The sequence below is a fragment of the Varroa jacobsoni genome, unplaced genomic scaffold, assembly GCF_002532875.2.
Source record: "Varroa jacobsoni isolate VJ856 unplaced genomic scaffold, vjacob_1.0 scaffold_1222, whole genome shotgun sequence".
Lineage (NCBI taxonomy): Eukaryota > Metazoa > Arthropoda > Arachnida > Mesostigmata > Varroidae > Varroa > Varroa jacobsoni.
The window spans coordinates 65,988-85,091 of NW_019214124.1; the positions used below are offsets into that span (position 1 = coordinate 65,988).

General features: G+C 39.9%; 1 protein-coding gene and 1 long non-coding RNA gene across 3 annotated transcripts; one reads left to right on the forward strand and one right to left on the reverse strand.

Annotated features, from left to right (window-relative positions):
- Nucleotides 1-827: 827 nt before the first annotated feature.
- Nucleotides 828-12,165, reverse strand: LOC111267799 (lipase member J). Of its 2 annotated transcripts, none has more exons than XM_022846293.2 (9): nt 11,715-12,165; nt 10,353-10,572; nt 9,820-9,956; nt 9,048-9,111; nt 8,454-8,614; nt 6,206-6,331; nt 5,042-5,080; nt 4,318-4,557; nt 828-1,645 (listed from the first exon to the last, which is right to left on the reverse strand). In XM_022846293.2, exons 1-9 carry the CDS (start codon nt 11,949-11,951, stop codon nt 1,412-1,414), a joined length of 1,458 nt encoding a protein of 485 aa, XP_022702028.1. In that variant the 5' UTR covers nt 11,952-12,165; the 3' UTR covers nt 828-1,411. The 2 variants fall into 2 exon arrangements, with proteins under 2 accessions (XP_022702028.1, XP_022702027.1); XM_022846292.2 differs by having other exon boundaries at nt 5,042-5,152.
- LOC111267800 (uncharacterized) lies at nt 1,652-15,933 on the forward strand. The gene is made up of 2 exons (XR_002684837.1): nt 1,652-1,912; nt 15,402-15,933. It is a non-coding gene; the product is annotated as an uncharacterized LOC111267800 (long non-coding RNA).
- Nucleotides 15,934-19,104: the final 3,171 nt, after the last annotated feature.

A 19,104-nucleotide genomic window follows, 5' to 3' on the forward strand; every position in this document is an offset into this window, starting at 1 on the left:
AATATAGTATATCGAAGCTTAGAAAGCTGGTTTCTAGCAACAGCGTAGCTTCTTATGTTCCACGAAATGCTTCGCCATTAATGCTTCGTGCTGCTTAATAATGATCTCTAACTTCCTAACTTCATATTGACACAATTGAAAGTTGTACTTTATGTTGAAATCATTGTTAATGATTTTCAGTTTAAAAAAAAAAAACGCTTGCGATGACTGTTTTGACTACGTTTCGTTTACGACTCTCGTCGGTCTATTAGGTAGCAGTGATCGTAGATGGTTGCTAGGACTCTAGTCGTAAGAAAATCCTAGTCCAGGAGGGATATGCTGCTAAGGTACAAAGTTTATGAAGAGAGAATTCAAAGGTCTAGATTACACCCTCCGGTCTTCTTCATTCTTGACATTATACAAGACGCCTTGTTTAGCTCTTTTTCAAGCCGATAGGATACCCATTCTTGGTATTACTCAGAGAGTGGTCTTAATCGCTGAGTATGATACTGTATGTGATATGCAACTTTTACCTTTGAGATATATAATTTCTCAGTCTCAATCAAAACGCAATTGTATTTTATTTCTTTAGGAATCCTTTAAGGGCTTTCTGTACTATGACATAGAATTGAAGATAACAAGGATCCATTGTAGTTTCCGAAGGATAGGGATTCTATTGAGCTGTAAAGGAGCTACTGTTGAACTTTTTCTATTGGGCAATGATTCATGCGTTGTATCTTCGCGCTGACTCTGCAGAGATGGCTTGCGCCAACCATGAAGGATTTACTGCTGATTCCGTTTTCGACTTTACAAACTATAATTATAATAATAAAAAGAATAGGCCCATATAAGGAATATTAATTCTTTTAATACGCGTACAAAATGAACGCATACTGGCATATTAGATATCTAAACTGGCGAATGTTTACATAGGAGCAAGTAGTATAGGTCTTTTACTTGTGAACGATAATGACCGTGAATAGATATGTGTGCGTAAGGCAGCTGCATAGGCTGTACATGTACCCCATTAAATTTTTCAATTATCTGAGAAAGAATATAAGAAAATCTGAACGAATAGTACATCTTCGTTATTTAATAAAGAATACTAGTGGATAACATAGTCTACTGGCACTGGTAACTACTAGCTTGAATTAGTAATGACTGAAGTAAGGCGCTGATCTTAGTGGAAGCAGGAGTCTCTTGGACTGATGAATTCTAGTTAAAGGAAATGATTTAAATTTAATTTTAACTACGGCTTTAGTTGCATACTAGAAACGGGTTCATCGAGGGCAATGTTTCACATTAGTGTGATGAGGCGAAAAACGTCTGAAGATATCTGCCAAAAAAAAATGAAATAACTACAAACAGTAAATTTCTAATGAGTGGCCTTGTGCTCTAACTAATTTATGCTGCCATTCGTTACGTGAGTGTTTTAGAATGGTCGAAACGTACAATACTCTGCCCCACGACTACAGTCATCGAAAAAATCTGCTACGTCAATAAACACGGATGCATTGTACGGCGAGCTACTAAATGAATAATGGCCCCACGCTGGATCGGTGATGCGGTACTCGGCTACGATGCTTCTGAGCTCTCGTTTGAGCAGCGTCTGTTCTGCAGGCGGGGCATATCGATCACCTTCACTCCAGTAGAGTTTGATCGGCACCTGTTTCGATGTAACAATGCAACATTAACATTACACATTATTATCGAACACGCAGCTAACAAAATAAGTCTTGTGTGTTATAAGAAATATCTCAAAAGGGCGACAACACGTATTTGTTATACTCTCACGTATGTGTCTACCTGTACGATCACATCAAACGGGATCTGGTTGTTGAAAATGTCACGGGCGACAAGGGAGGCTTGCTCGATTGTCAGAAGTCGAAAACGCAGGCCAATTCCATGTTCGTCTGTGTGCATCTTTGATTAGGTGAGTCAGTCGCTGATATAGATTGCCACAGGTATATTAAGGCAAGGTACCTTCAGCCGTTTAATTAGATACAAGTAAAGTAGTTTATCGTCTGCAACATGTGCGGGCAGTACATATAACTACTATTCCTTATATAACTCATTGAAATATTCTGTTGTCTTTGACAAGTTAATTACATGTAATCTTGGCTCTGTCAACCGAACAGCAGTAGAAAGTATATTTTTATATATTAAATATAATTCGAGCTTTCTTCACTTAATTACATATATCTCCTAAAACAAGCGACCCCTAATTTTTTTCAAGCGCAGGTTGCGTACAATATTTGCACAGGTAACGTATCAGAGTACTCCGCGTGACTAGGTAGAGCGGTATCTGCCCATAATTGCACACGATAAAACAAAAAGCCACGTCGAGTTACAGCATAAGAGGTCGTAATAAGCGGAACCACGACCCGTGGGCGGTTTGGCAACTATACGATGTCGTAGACAGCTACGGTAAGTCGACAACAACAAGGCGTCATACGAATAAAAAAATATTACACACAGTTGTAGTCGTTACGTTTTATGTAGCGAAACGACAAAGCTACTGTTATACAATGGGTGCAGTGCTTCTCGAGGAAACACGCATATATGAGGTTCGTATAGTCTGGTTTATATAGGCCCCACTAGTCTGTGTCGATATGATGCATAAGTATTTCTGAATAAATGGTACTCCAATAGCTATTCCACTCTCCCTATCTTTCTCACTTTCCTTTACATCAACCGCAGCGGCGGGGGTAACGGCGGTCGTTCCCCACCGCCATCAGTCTCTTCGAGGTTAGATGTGATTTATGGAGGTTCTTACGTGCGTCACCGTGCGTCATATTAGGTCGGGCAGGTCGGGCAAACGTGGTCCATACGAGGAAGCCCACCCGCTCACCCATAATACATCTCGCTAGTACATCTCCCATAAACCGCCACACCACGACGCAGGGACGTAAAGAAACCGAGCCATATCCTGTTGTGTTGTGTAGGCATAATGGCCGTATTAGTCAGAAACGGTGTTCATTCTGAAAAGCTACAGAATGTATACCTTCTTGAACCATGTATGGATGCGACTTCTATTTTTCAATTTGCATTTAACGTTTGGACGTTCTATTCGGGAAAACAGCAAAAAACGTCCAATTACCGACGAACTCATTCGCGGTCATCCCAGTTGACCAGTAAATACAAAATAGTCATTATCAAATTTAACTCGTTAGCTGTTAAGTGGCCCGGAAGGGGTTACTAAGTTATAATCAACAGCCAGCGCATTTTCGATGCTGCTATATGTGTTTAATCAATAATTATACGCACAATTGATTTGAAGCTGAGTTCGTCTTTTAAAGACGCGCTCTCGAACTAGCTAGCAACGTCACAGCTGAATTCATCATATTTTCAACCGTTTATCGTGAAGTCACTGCGTATCGCGACTCAGTCTTCGGAGCTTAGTCAATCATTGGACAGCTCATTCTTGTCTAAGCAAGAGCTTTTGAATGAGGTGACTGCATTGCCGTCCGTTAGCGCTTACGATAGGTGCTAGGCCAGTACGACTTAGAGCGTCGCAAGAAATTCTGGGGATGGACTTCTCCGGCTGAAGACGTCCACCAGCCACATATTTTAAATTTAGCGCCTAAATGCTATGCGTGGCAAAGCTATCCATTTACGCATTTATACATAATTACTCCAATTGGTTTAGCACGCAGCGACCCTAACTAAAGGGTCGAACCAGCCGGTGTAACTACATGATAACATAGCCAGTTGGGAATTTTGTATTCGTCTATCATATTTGATACGCGTGTCTATAAGTTTCTGAAACAAAGTATCAAACTACCTATCCACTCATAACTCTGCCCTTCTCTAATGCTTTAACATTGTTTACTCAAGCGGAAAACTGTTTGAACGCCGCCGACATTTCACGGGAAACCTACCGAGGCAAGTTTGCGTATAATCCCAAGACTTTTCTTTGCTAAGCGGATGAATCGATAAGTACGGCACATAGCTGCATTCCCAGATAGATTAAATTGCACTTACGTGAAGTTCCACTTGATATGCGTAGTTTATATTTAGTTGATATAATACTACTTTTTTCATTTCGCTAGCCCTGATCCATAATGCTGCTATATATTATAGCCATTTGTAAGAACTTGATATGCACTTGAAAAAATCTTATGTAATGAAAAGCTTTATAGAAAACATATGACACAACTGGGAGTAACCTTTGCATAGGCTTGCAGGTAGGAACACTTTCATTTGTGGGAGTGTTGATACAGGAATGAAACAACTTCGGTAATTAACACTAAAAGTACGAATAATAGTGATAAAAAAAAAAATTGGAGGTATACAAATAGTAGAATAGAAATGAAAATGCCTGTTAGGTTATCTTACATGGATATTTTGTGGATCCAGGATTGGAGGTTCTGTTTGGCCATTGTACATCTCGGGGTTGAGTTTTTTCGCGTCGCCAAATACCCCCCACAAGAAGCGTCCACTTCCTCGACCGCGAGGTTTAACAACACTGCTAATCGTATCAGGCACCGTCGTTGGTGGCCTATGGACTACGCTGTTGTAACGAGCGCGTGTCCATCTACCGGTAACTGTCGCTCGATCAAAGTCATACTCTCGAACCTGTTTACATTGTAGGATGGATTAGCAAATTCATATCGTTACTTCTCTAGAGCAACTTATATCTTGTCCCAGCCGTCAAGTCGCGCACACATCTTATTTGCTGGAGTTGTTTATCTGTATCAGTTGGATCAATTATATCGCTGTCTATATAGTTGTCAGGTGATATTGGAATGCTTGAAGGATAGCTTACTCAGTTTCGTAAATTAGCCCTCATCATATTTATATATATATATATATATATATAAAATAGCATCAGATTCGCGGGGATTTTCGAAATTCTTCGCCTTTGTTTGTGGGACATTTTTCGACAGGAATGGGTGTGTTACGATCGAAACTTTGTACAGCTATGAAGAACAAAGTACAGATTTCTACTTCATACCATCAAACTAGCATAAGCATTTTTGCCCCCTTCGCTTACAATTGTTCAGACTAAATTCATTTTTACAATGTCCAGAATGGGCAAGGCAGCTGAAAAAGCGCATACCTCATTCCAATGCGTTGTACACTGGTCTTCCTGCATAATCTGTGAATAGTAGAGAAGATTCATTTTCGACGTACCAGATGGAAAGTGATTCATGTACACAGGGAAGCGTGTCTGTAATCCAATTAGCGCAAAAGCAAATAAATCGTACGCTATTCTATCTAATTTTTTGAAGGAATGTGCTAAGGCAGGACATTTCATGATGAGGCTGCATGCACAGAGGTGCTACACTGAAATAGAAAGTGTCCTGATTATGAAGACACGATCTGGCTACGAAGAAGATTTCACTTGGCTTGGCTCATAAAGCAGTTGACAGTATTGAAAGAGAACAACGCGTTTCCCTTTCTTCTTGCTACTGGCCTAGATAATAGTGGAACCTGTCATTGTTTTGATTGACGATTTGACAAAAACGCTGGCAGTGTCCTCGGAAGACGTTTTATACAGCCCGACTATGATTTAACAGTAGTTGTAGTGCGCTAATTTTCGAGTGATTTGAATAAAATCAGAATGCAGACTTAGCAGACTTTGCGTCTAGTTGATTGGCCCAATTATGCACATCGGCGCAATAAAATATTATATCTTGATGGGGGCGCGAAAGAAACGAACGTCAGACCAGTTTTGTGCTACAAAATGCGCCCGAGTGTGCCTTTTAACAACAACTCGACCAATGCTGGGCTACCCACCTGGAAGCCCCAAGGAGAAATCACCTATTCATTGGATCTACTACTAAAATTGAGACTAACCTAAATGATTGACGCATAGTTTCTTTCTGTTTGCAGGTTAACTAAGGAATACTCAAAATATTACTAACAAATGACTTAAGTCCCAAATGATTACGGTGAACGTATCCGCAACGCTCATATTGAGTGTACATGACCATCAGGAAAGACACCCTTAGCGCATGCAAACAGTTCGTTAAAATGTGTATTTTTCTTTAATGTGTAAAGGAAAAACTGTAAAGATTTCTTTATTGCATTTCCTTAACCTTTATTCAAGGGCCGTTATTAAAGTATATGCCGGAAACTCAAACGCTGTCATAAGTGCATTACCCACAAGTTAGGAAGAACCGTTCTACCGGTACTTTCTAACGAAATAATGGTTTTATGTGTACACTGTATTGTATAACGTTGTGGTCCTTGTGTCGAATGATCTCCTTTGTTAACTTACCGTATTGAGATATTTGATATCGGTGTACAGGAAGGTCCTTGTGTACCATAGGCACAGCTTGTCTGCTATGTCACAGGCCCGATCGAGCATAGATATCTTCGGCATGACTTCGATTATTGACAGGCGCTGCGTAAATGCATGCAATATACTACTGGTATTACTACTTGTATGAATTAAATATTCTGTTTAACTATGTTAATTACTTTGCTATTACTAGTAGCCTTTACAAATATTATTATTGCCTCCTAACAGTTATCTTGATACCTTATCTTAACATCTATTGGCCGCGTCCCAATGAAGTGGCGAGAAGCCCTCGGCGACAGCCAAAGAAAAAGGCCATCCCAAAGGACCATCCGATTGGCAAGGCATCCCAAAGAAGAGTTGTTGTTATAAGTTACTATCCCAACTGCTCTTTCATCGGTTATCGCAGTACTTCGAGCTCGTCGGTATGATCCCTGAGGAACGGTACGCTTTTAGTTGTAACACCCCACATATACAGCATGTGCCATTCCTTTGAAAAACCTCGGGCAAGCCCTACCCAGCCGCTGTCAATGCCTATTTGTGGTCTTCGTGGGCCTTTAGCCAGCATTTGACATCGCTTTAACAAATACTGCCCTCCACAGTATAGCTTGTCCTGCAGTGCTTGACAGTGTTGTGCAGCTGCTGAGGGCAATACTGCAAGAAAACGAAATTATTGAAAATGAAAATGTCATCCAGTTGAATTCTGCCAAGCAAACCGCAAGGTGACAATCTTCGTCCGCTTTTGTTCTTCGTAACGATCAGTGATTTATCGGGAGAAATTGAAAAGCACTATTCGCAAGTAAAGCTTCTTTCAGATAGATGAAGCTGACTCCATCTGTAGCAAGCATTAGCTACCCTCGAGAAACTTGTTGAAGAACCAGGTCTAAGAGTCAAATTGCACAACATGGAAGCAATGAAGGCCTGTCGCGGAGGCACATTTGCTGAAAGGGACATGCTTTGGCATAGCGGGTAGGTGGTTTACGATATCAATTCCTTTACATACTTAGGAATAATGTTGAAACACCGTAGGCGGTCATTCGGAAAACGAGCATTCATTTAAAACAGCGCTGACCCCTTTCGGCGTCAAAGTACTCTGTACATCGCGCCGAATATTATCAAGGTGGAAACACCTCGAGGCCAATCGCGTAAAGCCAGCTTTTCTAAAACACATCCCTGGATTCCGCACTTCAGCAAAGAATAGGCTTATCTATCTGCTCGCTGACGCGCCACCATTGGTTAAACAGCTCAGCAGACGGTTCCAAATATTTAAGAGTACGAGTAAAATGCACCCAAACTTCTACCGAAAGGGGTTTGTGACGAATTTTTCCTAAAACGACGACAGGACACGCCGGCAGGTTGTAGCTAGCCACGGGGTCCACGAGTCTCATAGTTGTCATCTGTCTGACTTGTGGCTACCACGACCTGAAAAAGGCTTGCCGATGCCGGCGATACGAGGGTTCATTCTGCCGATACCAGTGACATACGAATCTGTCCAAAAATGAGCTGACACGTAAATTCCGCATTATCGAACAGATAGCAATCATGAAATGTTTACGGAACAATGCCTACATCTTTTAGGCTATCGCTCCTTTGATTTGCCGCGTAGATAAGTCAAATCATTCTACTATCATGGTTATGTTATATCATATTTATCTAGCAACATACTAATTAACTTTGATTAAACATTAACAAATGAGGTCGTTCAAATTGAAGAACTCTGATATGCTTGGTTTCGAATTTTTCCATTTCGAATTTCCAAGAAATCACGAGTAATACCCCAGGAAGAACGCAACGTTTGGAGGTCACCTTTCGAATTATTCCAGATAAATCAGTGTATTCTTATCTTTATCGTGGTTTCTACCGCCAGCCAAAAGCCTTTGATCATCCATGTATGGCCCCCTTTTCCAAGCAGGCAGGCAAATAACTGTTAGAACGTGTAATAAGTGAAATTTTCGAATTGCAATGTTATACGTACGCCCAAAACGGGCTATATATATGCTATACGAATAAAGCTACTGGTTTTGCTTCAGCCAGTTAGTGTCGTTTCGGAGATCGAACACGGCTCGATAAAAAAATCTGCCTTTGTATTACGCTGCGCTGGAAATTTTTCATTTTCATTGATGAGTAGTCACTGGATCTTATGCGCTTACTCGTGCGACTATATTATATGGTGTCCTTTCGAATATTCTCTATATTTATCTAGAATAGAATTCGTTTACGTACGTACCCCCAAATAGTTTTCCAGCGTTGAGGCAGAATTTAGCCACCAAATGTTTATGTGACACGAGCGTCTGAACGTTCCAAGCCCGGCCATTGCGCGAAGCTTTCTGTTATATTCAGGTCTTTTAGCGAGCAGAGCATACAACGAAGCGCCGCCTTGTGACATGCCTGAAATAACAAATATCATATATATATATATATATATATATTTATGGTCTTCCAGAATATATGGGTGCATGATACGCTTGGTGCATTATTTTTTCTTTGGTAACAATTTTTTGGTAACGATGCAAACGAATGTTGCCTCGACAGTGCTAAAAATAATATAAATACCAATATTATGTGAGTTATAATAATAACTTAATAATAATCTAGTAGATCTTAAGAGTTAATGTTAGCTTGTGCTTCTAATCAACTGTTTTCTAACAAGCTGTTATCATGAATTTTTCCGAAAATTAAGTCCTGCTTGTTGGGACAGCTAAGCCCCAAAGCCACTGGCCCCAACAGATATGTTTGTACGGTATCAAGCTAGAAAATCGGCTTTAATGCCCGCAACTACAGCTGCAAATAGAGGAAAATTGTGAAGTTTAAGTTTTCTTACCAGCGTAGTACACCTGTTCACGTCCAGTGACTTTTAGGGCATAATCAATTTGCGCAGATAAATCCTGTAATAGAATGATATTTTTCCTGACAATGTTATACTAAATAACATTAATAGAAAGTATAGTATCGTTTTCGCATAACAGGCAGTGCAAAAAGCTATAGCCTAATTGCAGACCTCTGTTGCCTCGACCACTCGTCCGTCCTCAGCGTACACCCATATGAAGTCCTCCATTCATACAGGAACATAGGAGCGCTTACGGTACAGGGGTCATTTTTGTGTAACATAAAGCATATCGAGGGTGCCGAACTTCAATTTAGCTGGTCGCTCTTCTACAATACAATAGACATCTTTCGAACAATTGCATTGAAAGCCTTTATTTACAGGAACCACCGGAAACGGTGTCAACCAGGTATACTTATGATGTTCAATTACTGCTATTTCTGTATAAAGTTTTGACAATATCCTACCTATTTAGGGTCCACTTATATTCCTATAACTGAAGTAGTTCACCATATATATATAAATTTTATTTAATTTTTTATATTATTATTTCTTATTTATGTATATAAATTTTTGGTTGGACTAATTGTCGTTCTATGTAATGTTTTCCATTTTTTTTTTTCATCACTACCTAATATTTACTATGAGATTTTGTGCGAGCGTGTGCCTAGATCACTAAAACACTGTGAATTAATTAATTTACGAAAAAAAATGATATCTAAGCATGCTTTTAGTATTAGAAGTATTTCAGATTATCGAGTGTACTTGCCTTGGCTCCTATGTCAATGAAAGTATATTGCCAAAATTTGATATCGTAAACACTGAGGTTCGTGTGATGTTTTCCAAAAGAAGATCCCCTTACGTTTGTCAGCCAAACATCGTAACCACGATCCGCCAAGATGAAGCCTGAAAGTGTTACGACAGTGTCAACACTGGCGAATAATATCTCACATAGATATAATACAGTTCATTACGCTATTGTTTCAGACTACGAGAGTTAACGCAATCCATTGTGAAGAATTGCCTAGCAGGCCAAATGAAACGGTCTCCGTTTGGTTTCAAAGGCTTCCTATGAACAACATCCTACTCTTTTAAATATATTTTTATATTTATAGATATTTGTTTTAAATGAATTCCTTATTCTAAAACATTGTGTCATACTTAGTAAGCTTTAGGTGGGTATCAGTAAAACGCTGCATAGCATTAATTAATAGGCAATAAATTATATGTGAATATGTCAAGGATAAGTAGTGTTGAATTGAGAGATACTGGTCCGTAAGGTCCGTAAGCTATATTATATACCGAAGGAGTTGTTGGGGAAGTCCATGACCCAGATAGTACTTTCAGTTAACAGCGGCGCGCCCAATAATGCAACTCTTCGGTTGGGTTTTGGAGGAAGCGACCCTTTCTTCTGTTCGGTAAGCCTCCCGTGAGGAATGCGATGCATTGTAATGATGTATCCATCTTCGGTGGTGACATAGTGTTTTTCAAAGGGATAGCCTTTTGACGTAACAAGGTACTCCTACAGAATAGGCAGCAAAGCAAGTTATTTTGAAAAGGAAAGCTCATCCGACCTTGGCGCCAATTTTTACAAAACTTAAACACATATATTTTAAAACAGTACGTATGCATAGACATTATAAGAGCTTCCATTACAGGAAGTGAGCTGAAATGTGACAATTTCGGCTGTATTGACATTAAACATAGAGCAATTATGAGAAAGAGGTAAATAAGATAGCGTATTACTGTGATAACAACCCTCCTTATTAGGCAGAGCATATTTGCTGGCCACGAGGGTTCTTTGAAAATGTCTTTTAGCCGAGCATCCAGAAAATATCCATAACTTTATCATAAACAGTTATACATATCATATGAATATTATCAAGCTTAGGTTTTCTTTTGCCTATTCCTTATCCATTGAAAAATTGTCAAATAGCGCAAACTTGTTTAACGGATATGTGATGTTGCAATTACCAAGTAGTTATATATTTCTTACTTAATACGCAATTAACTGGTTTTTTTTATCACCTATACCACGTATATGGTATAAGTGATAAGATAATGCCAAAAACGTGTGTTGATAATTACCAGCGATAATTAATCTGTAAATGCAGAAAAATTGGAATTGTACGCTTACCTTGTAATTTATTATAAAAGCAATACCCTTTCGATGTCGTATATTATAAGTGCAAACAATAGAGATATTATAATGAACGTCCCTATTGGCACATATGGTACCGTAGCTCGAACTTACTACCCTCACAGGCACTATAAACTGATTCATCCTTTTTTTTTTTTATTTGTTTCATTAAATTTTCTATTCAAACAATTTGATCAGTTTGAGCGCTCAATTTCAAACCAGTTCAATAACAAATAACAGATACTGGAAAAAAGTTGAACCTTTTAACATAAAACTAACATATTTCCGAATATAAAATTTTACGAAAAATAAGCTAAACAACAACTACTGCTATAATTTAGTTAAGTTGGCGAAGCTAAGTTAGCGAAGCATATTCCTGAATGCATATTTATTTGACTTTTAACAGCTGTGAGGTTTCTTCAGGTACTACGACTGCATAACTTTTCGAAGTACGATAGTATGCGTTCTCTAGAGTACCAGTTATCACATCAAGCATAGATAATAACAAGTGACTCAAAACTTACTATAGACTTATGGAAGTCAGGGTCAAGATTGCGAAGATTATGTCCTGACGAAAATATACTCGTCAATGGTTTTCCATTAAATCGCTTCTCGGGATCAACACCATCAGTTTCAGTTTGTAGCAAATTATTGCTTGAAATCTTCATTGTCTCATTAGTCACGAAAGACGACGTTAACGCCAATGAATATGCCGTTTTATAACACACAATCACGAACGCTAGCTTTAGTCTGGAACACATAGTTATACTTGGACTAACAATGAAAACTTGGCACGACTCAATATTACTAAGGGAGTTCTATCTGCTTTTGCTTCGAGATGCCGGTCACTGAATTTGGATTGTCAATAAGGCTTGGTGCAGAGCTAGGTCGTAGGCCAAATGAGTTCAAATCAGACCAATGACTATACTAATGGGTCCTAACTTGTTTCATCCGAGAAGCGGCCAGTTCACCACGAACCGGTATGCGAACGTGAGTTTCACGCCGCAGTCCGGATTTATATCCGGGGTCGTCACCGCGTGAGGTGTGTGCGGCTTGCGGAGCTTTTCTACAGGCCGTTCAGATCATGTGCAGAAAGCCAGGGCGAAGTGGGGAGTCTGATAGACAGATATAGATAGCTCATCCTAAAGTCCATTAATTTAAAGGTCAGCAAGGTCGCGTATCTGCGATGTCAGATATGCGGAACTGAGCCTCTGTCTGTACCTGTTTTGCCATTAGTGGACACAATAATGTGGCATATTTTGGGAATGTTTTCCGTTTCTGTGGGTCTGGGTCGATGATTGCAATAGACAGATGCCAACACGAAGTTCTATGGTAGCGTGGTTCAGGTTCCTATCGTAGCACATGGTAACTAGAGCCAATTATGTCGTTGTTGGCATTCTTACCGAAGTAAAGCAAGTTTCAGATCAATGTAGTGATGGGGCTTTAGAACATGCTTATCTAAAGTGACTAAAACACAATACATTAGTTTGCACGCACACGTATTTATATATAGGGATTTACTAATAATATAAAGCAAAACAATTATAGATTGTGGAATAAGGATTACATTGCATTGATTGAAGGAAGTATGGAAGGGCATTTACTAAAGGCAAACGCTAGCCTAGTTAGTTAAAACAACAACTGAAGTGATATTAATTAACATAACTATATAGAAGAGCTGAATAACCAAGATAATAATTCTATCTGAATACTGCTAAAGAATGAACCACTTTCGGTAGATATTCGAGCGGCGGTTTTTTTCAGTTTTAGCATTTTTCAGCGAAAGATTACGGACTGAGATGTCTCTTCTGATTTATGTATGTGTACGGTTAATATAATAACAATTATTATTATAAATATAATAATTAATGCGGTGCACAATGTCTTTAACCAGACCTATAAATATACATATAAAACTGAACCGGACTCACAACTTGGGGTCGTGGTCATGAGAAAGGGAAGTGTTTTTAGATTTTATTTTATTTTAGTGTACTGTTCCCTGGCGATTTTATGAGGCCCATGCAACCTTCGAGTGGTTCGCTCTTACCCTCTTGCTGGCCTCATGATTTTAACTGAGGACTGTGCGATGACTGAATGAGAGACACGAAGCCGGGTATCGAGTTCCACTAAGAAAATGGTTAGTTCGCGAACAACACTGACTAGCTGGGCAGATATCGCAGGCCGAATGCTGTAACACGAGAAGATTGCTGGGAACTTTTTGCACGATTGCCCTAGCGGCATCCACTACGATGGCAAAACAAGTAGGAAACGGGCTTTCCGCCATTCATTGCGCTATCTGCTCACTGTTCGAGGAGAATACGATTGTGTCGTAGCGGAAGCGGTCATCTGAAAATCAGACGCACACAAAATAGTAGTGGAATTTAGGTATAATTGTCATAATAAAGCGTTTACTGCTCAATAGTTGACCAGGGCAAAAGATATCACAAGATTGTATGAGTGTAATTGTTAATGAAGCAATTTTTCACTGCGAAATCTACGTGATCAATCTTTCACTGTGAACAAGTAGTATATGAGTAAATGATTTGTTACGTTGCCGCTTCCCTAAAATGCAACATCTCTATGTAGCTACGATAGATGATGAAAACCGTACCTTGCCTGTGCCGCGTTTGAACTTTTTGTTTTTTTATTTAATGCCGTTTTGTGTCAACGATAACAAGGGCGTTATTAAAATGACTGCCATTACAAGGTATCGACTGGAGTCGGTGAAGGTTATTTTATGTTCTCAAATGCGCAAAATATATTAAGATTATTCGAGGAGATAGACCTCTTGGTACCCAGTTCAATGACCGGGTGCAGGTCTTTTGTTCTATATGTAAGACAGTGGGTGTTTTTGAAATTTCGTCCAGTAAAAGCTCATAACTCTAGAAAACAGGAGCATTTTGTTTCCTAGAGATATCACAGGCACAAGTTGAATAATAGGTGTTTATTGGATTTAGTAACATCTATCCACTTGAATAATGATTGGAATAGTATTGGTGAATTTCAAAACCTATTAATTAACTCGTCAAACTGGTTTTAACGGGCAGAATCATGTGAGATTAGGTCTCCTGAAGAAAGCATCTGAAAGACCAGAAAGCTACTGGCCTCTGTCTGACGGATTAGTAATACCACTGATACAGGGATCAGAAGATCACCTTCATTTTAATCAATCGCACACGGGACAAACCCTTCCGAGTTGGTAGCCACGTGAAGTACCTTGCTCTCTCCGTCGTTTGTAGCGAAACAAAATGAACAAGAGGGAAAAACCTGTCCATGCAGGAGCGAAGGATGGCGGAGGCGCACGGGCGTGCTTTACTCCGAAAACGCTGCGTCGACTCGACGCAACGAAGGAGTGACTGATGCCTGAGGCTACAGCACACTACTGACATAGAGGATATACATGCACCTCTTAGGGAAGACAGTCGCTCACAAACGTGAATGTATAGACTACCATCCCTATGAAAGTGGCCGTCGCTTCTCCTTATAAGAGATAGTGAAAACCTAGCGAAGAGATCGCTAGAAGATGGGTGAGAGTGAGACGGAGAAAATAGCGCCCACACACACATACGCCTTCAGCCAAAGATAGTGACGGTGAAACCCCAACCTAGCTTGACCCCTTTCATCCCCTTGGCTTGTGAAACTTTATAGACGCTGCTGCAGAACGCTCTGCATTGCCTCGGGCTGAGCTTGCAGGGGAACACTCTAAGTCTCGCACGAGTGAGACAGATTGTGGAGGCTAACGGCGCTATGCCATGCTTGGATGTAGGATGTACTTGGCTAGACCTGGTGCGGAGACACTAGCCTGTGCAACACAATGCGTCCTGGTATGCCAGTTGCCGAGGTACACAACGGACCTGCGTGGACTTAGAAGCTGCTGTGCCTACGTCATGTATGGCGGCAAAACTCGTTTCTTGTTCCTTCTTCTTTGTCAGGCCTTCCCGTTGCCTTGAGACGGCTGGGCGACGTCAGTTTATCTCCGGCAGCTTCTTTCGCGTACACGAAAGCACCCATGGGCAGAAAGCATTAACACGAGAGAAACAGAGTGTTGCTGGCAGCGGTGGGGTGTCAAGAAACTTTGCTTCAATATTTGTGTCAACTCCAATTGTTCATCTGAATAGAGTAACATAAACTAGCTAGCGGTAGTACCAGGTTGTACGACTTATTTTCAACTAGCCCGTTTCGTTATGTCGGCTTCTCTTTTTTCTTTTCAGTCATTGCAGCATTGAGATGCCGCGTTACAAATGAACCGACAGGTCTTCCGTAATCGAGGAAATTTCTCTGCTACCTTCTTTCTATAGAAGACAGTGAAATTGCGCTATTCTTCCGCGGATTAGGGACTAGATACCGCATCCAAACGTGTTGCAAATTTTCCATTCTGCAAACGTACTAACGTTTTCTCGATAAAGACACGAGTGGGCGTTGGCAACGTTTTCAGGTCGAAAATTCTTGGCCTTGCTTTACCTATTCTCTAGACAGCGACCTAGGCTAAAATGATAACCTTGTACTTCAAGAAATACAACTACAACGAAGCTCTGGATATGTACCTATCGGAACTCTCGCTTGATTAGACTTCATATAATAGTAGTACGAATTCGCGTTGTACAATGGCAAACGAATATTTTTAAATAACGTAAAAGTATTCTCTAGATACATTGGCTGTATAGAGTCGCACGACAGTTTGTAGCAAATAAACTTTTTTTTTTTTAATAATGCGTCTGCTTTTTTGGAAGAAGTGTAATAATACATGACGTCTCTCATTTACTGAACATCACACTAAAAACCTTATCACTGGCCTGGAAATTCGCAATGGGTCTTTCTTTTGTATCGTGAGCAAGGTACAACCATTTCTGCGGTTGATTTTCTTATCGATAATAACTGCGATAAGGTCTGTATTGTTTTTTTTCACTACTCTTTTCTGAACGGTACTGGAAGCTACTTCTGCTTTTTGTGCAAACGCATACGCATTTGATAGTATGTTGATTTAAATAAACCCAAGAGATTTAGCATGCCGTTGGCGTTTCTTTCAGGGCAAAAATATTGATTTTTGGTCAAACGACGTACGGGTTTTCTTCCATATTGAGTTTCTAGTTTTGCTTTAAAAAGAATTAGCTTTTTTAGTAACAAAAATAGCGGATCAGCTGATGTACGAAATTGGAACACCCTGTAGACACCTACCGACAACGGCTCGCTTTACTGTTAAACAAGCTTACTCTGAAGCTGGTTGGAACATTCCAACTGATTCGAAACGCGAAATATTACCTTTCCACTTCTTCCAGGATTGATGCTCGTCAGCAGCCTGCTTTAACATATACATAACCTCAAGATATATAAGAGGTTCGCCCGGTTTTTGGGAATTATTTTTATCTAGGGCAATGATAGCATGTCAGTGCATATGGTGTCGACCAGACTTGGAGCGCATCGAATGGGTTTCAACAGGGCCAACCCAGGATTAAGCGGTCGCGAAATTTAGCTTTGAAGGGCTGAACGGATACTGGAAAGAAGGACCCACGAACGAAACTCTTCTATCTTTGCATGACCGTAAGAACCAACTAAGGGCTTATATATATATATATATATATATATATATATAATAGAGGCTGCGCACATTTATGGAACATAAAAGAATGCGAAAGAAAGAGGGACAATGAAGATAAGGCAGACGACGCGCAACGACAATATGTAACAATAATAACAGTCGCAACAACAGCGCTAGGATAGGAAGGCAGGGCATATTGACGTTGAAGTAGCAGCGGCGGAACGGTGAATTGTATGCTAGCTGAATGCACATTGAGCGCAAATCGTGTGGAAACAAACCGAATTTGTTGCCTGCATTTGCTTTTGTGTACAGCTTCGTCTAAGGCTCAGCCCGAGCCTAAGTTTGGCCGTGCTTCTAAGTTTGTTGGATCGTAGACAGCTCCGCGACAGAATCGCCAAAGGAATAAGCGCATCTAAAAGCTTTGCTTTGCTTTGCTTTGCCATGCTGCCTACCCGCTTCCCGTTCTACAATCTCCGTGAACAATCCTTCACCTCCGCTACTCCTTTCTGCTTTTCTTCTTTGCATATATGTACACACAAAATAGATAGATTGCAGATATGGAGCCAATGGGGTAACCAACTCCCACCTTATTGTTGTTAGACCTCGTGGGTTCTGTCAATGATCCAGAGGCACGAGGAGGATGGGAAAAAAAACTCGGTAAAGTAGTGTCGGTGATATAGACGCGTGTACGCTGCTGGGCATAGGGTGGCTGCAAGCAGGTTAAGTTCATATACAACCAAATACCCTGAGCAGACATAGAAAATATTGACATGCAACATACAAAGTCTTCCCTGTAAAGATGCTTTTTGGACGTCTATGGAATGGACGCGACCCTGAGTGGAATTTACGTTTGTCGTACATTTACTGCCGCACTGCATACTGTCTGCTGATTTTGTGAAAGGCGGCAACAAATTACGAACAGTGCATTATAGTTATTATTAATATTATTATAGTATTATCGCCACGTCCGGCCAATAAAAATCGTCTAGTCCGGCTAAACCACTTAAACTAAAAATGTTTATCGACTAAGCCCAAGATTGGCGCAAAGATAATGATTAACTTGGTCGTATCAAGTACTATTATCATTTATGGGTATAACAATATAAAAATCTCGTTATTTTTTATGCTATCGATACGAGTTTTTTTTTAAGAACGTGGGTGAACTCTAGACCATAAAATCTGTGTTCGTCTAGTGTTTCCGCAACGATCAAGGTTATACTTCAACCCAAATAGGATCGGTAAACATTGTCGAGAGTTGGCAGCTCGCGTGATGGGAAATATTTTTCCCAACAATCATTTCTAGTCCCAGTAGGAGGTCAGACCCCTGACCTTTGGTTGGTCTATGGAAATGTGCCTCTTGAGTAGCTCAGTTGTTCTACGACACCGACTTTATTTAATGCTTACATGCAGCTTAACTTGTCACCACTGGCCAGACTTTCCTTCTAAACGAAGAATAAACAGCTGATGTTTAAACTCGCATCGTGTCAATTGTAGACATCGACAGTCGAAGGTTTTCAGGTACCGCCATTTCTTTACTATCTATGTTACTGTTATCTTATTAATTAGATGTTGTTTGACGTTTTAGCGGCCCCATTGCTGCAGGCATATAATTACTTGGTTAAGATCTTGGCGCGCCGTACAGTGGCTTTAAAGGCTTTTAAAAAAGGTTTAGGGTAGTGTGTCTGAACACCTAAAGGGTTACAAGCAGCTAAAATCTTTAGGTGTTCTTTAACGGATTTTTTTTTTTAGTTAAATCGCCATTGCACACTAAATATTAAAGTGCGTGGTAATAAAGAAACCTACGGGAAGCGTTTTATCTTTTCGCCATTTTTGTTTTGTCAACAATAATCCCAACTATTATATGGCTCTTTCTTCTAAGCACTTAGAAATATAGCAATAATTATTTTAATTCCAATTTACGAATTGGAGTAGCTAATCGAATCAGCTAAAATTATATTTGGGAAGATAATCGAAACACGATACGCTGTCATAGATGATTTTTATGACCGTTAAATTTCAAGAACAGATCTAAGAAAAAGTCGTTTTTCGTAACTTCATGTAACATTTCGTGGACCTCATAAGTGCGAAATTACCAGGTAGGCAACTCAGGATTTCTAATAATAAACAATACACAACCAAAATATGGAACACCTGGACCTCATAGAAAGCTGTGAGATTAATAGAGCATTATCCAATTCTGTGTTATAAAAAAATAAGAGCAACTTTCAACAGCAGATTACTTCTTATATCCGTTTAGTGGACATTAGTAAAACGGTGAAACTATTAATTAAAAGCAAGCAAAAGGAGTCAAGAGTAATTTTTAACCATATCAATTTTCTCAGTGCCAGAAGATAAGGCACATCAAAGAATAGCCGGTC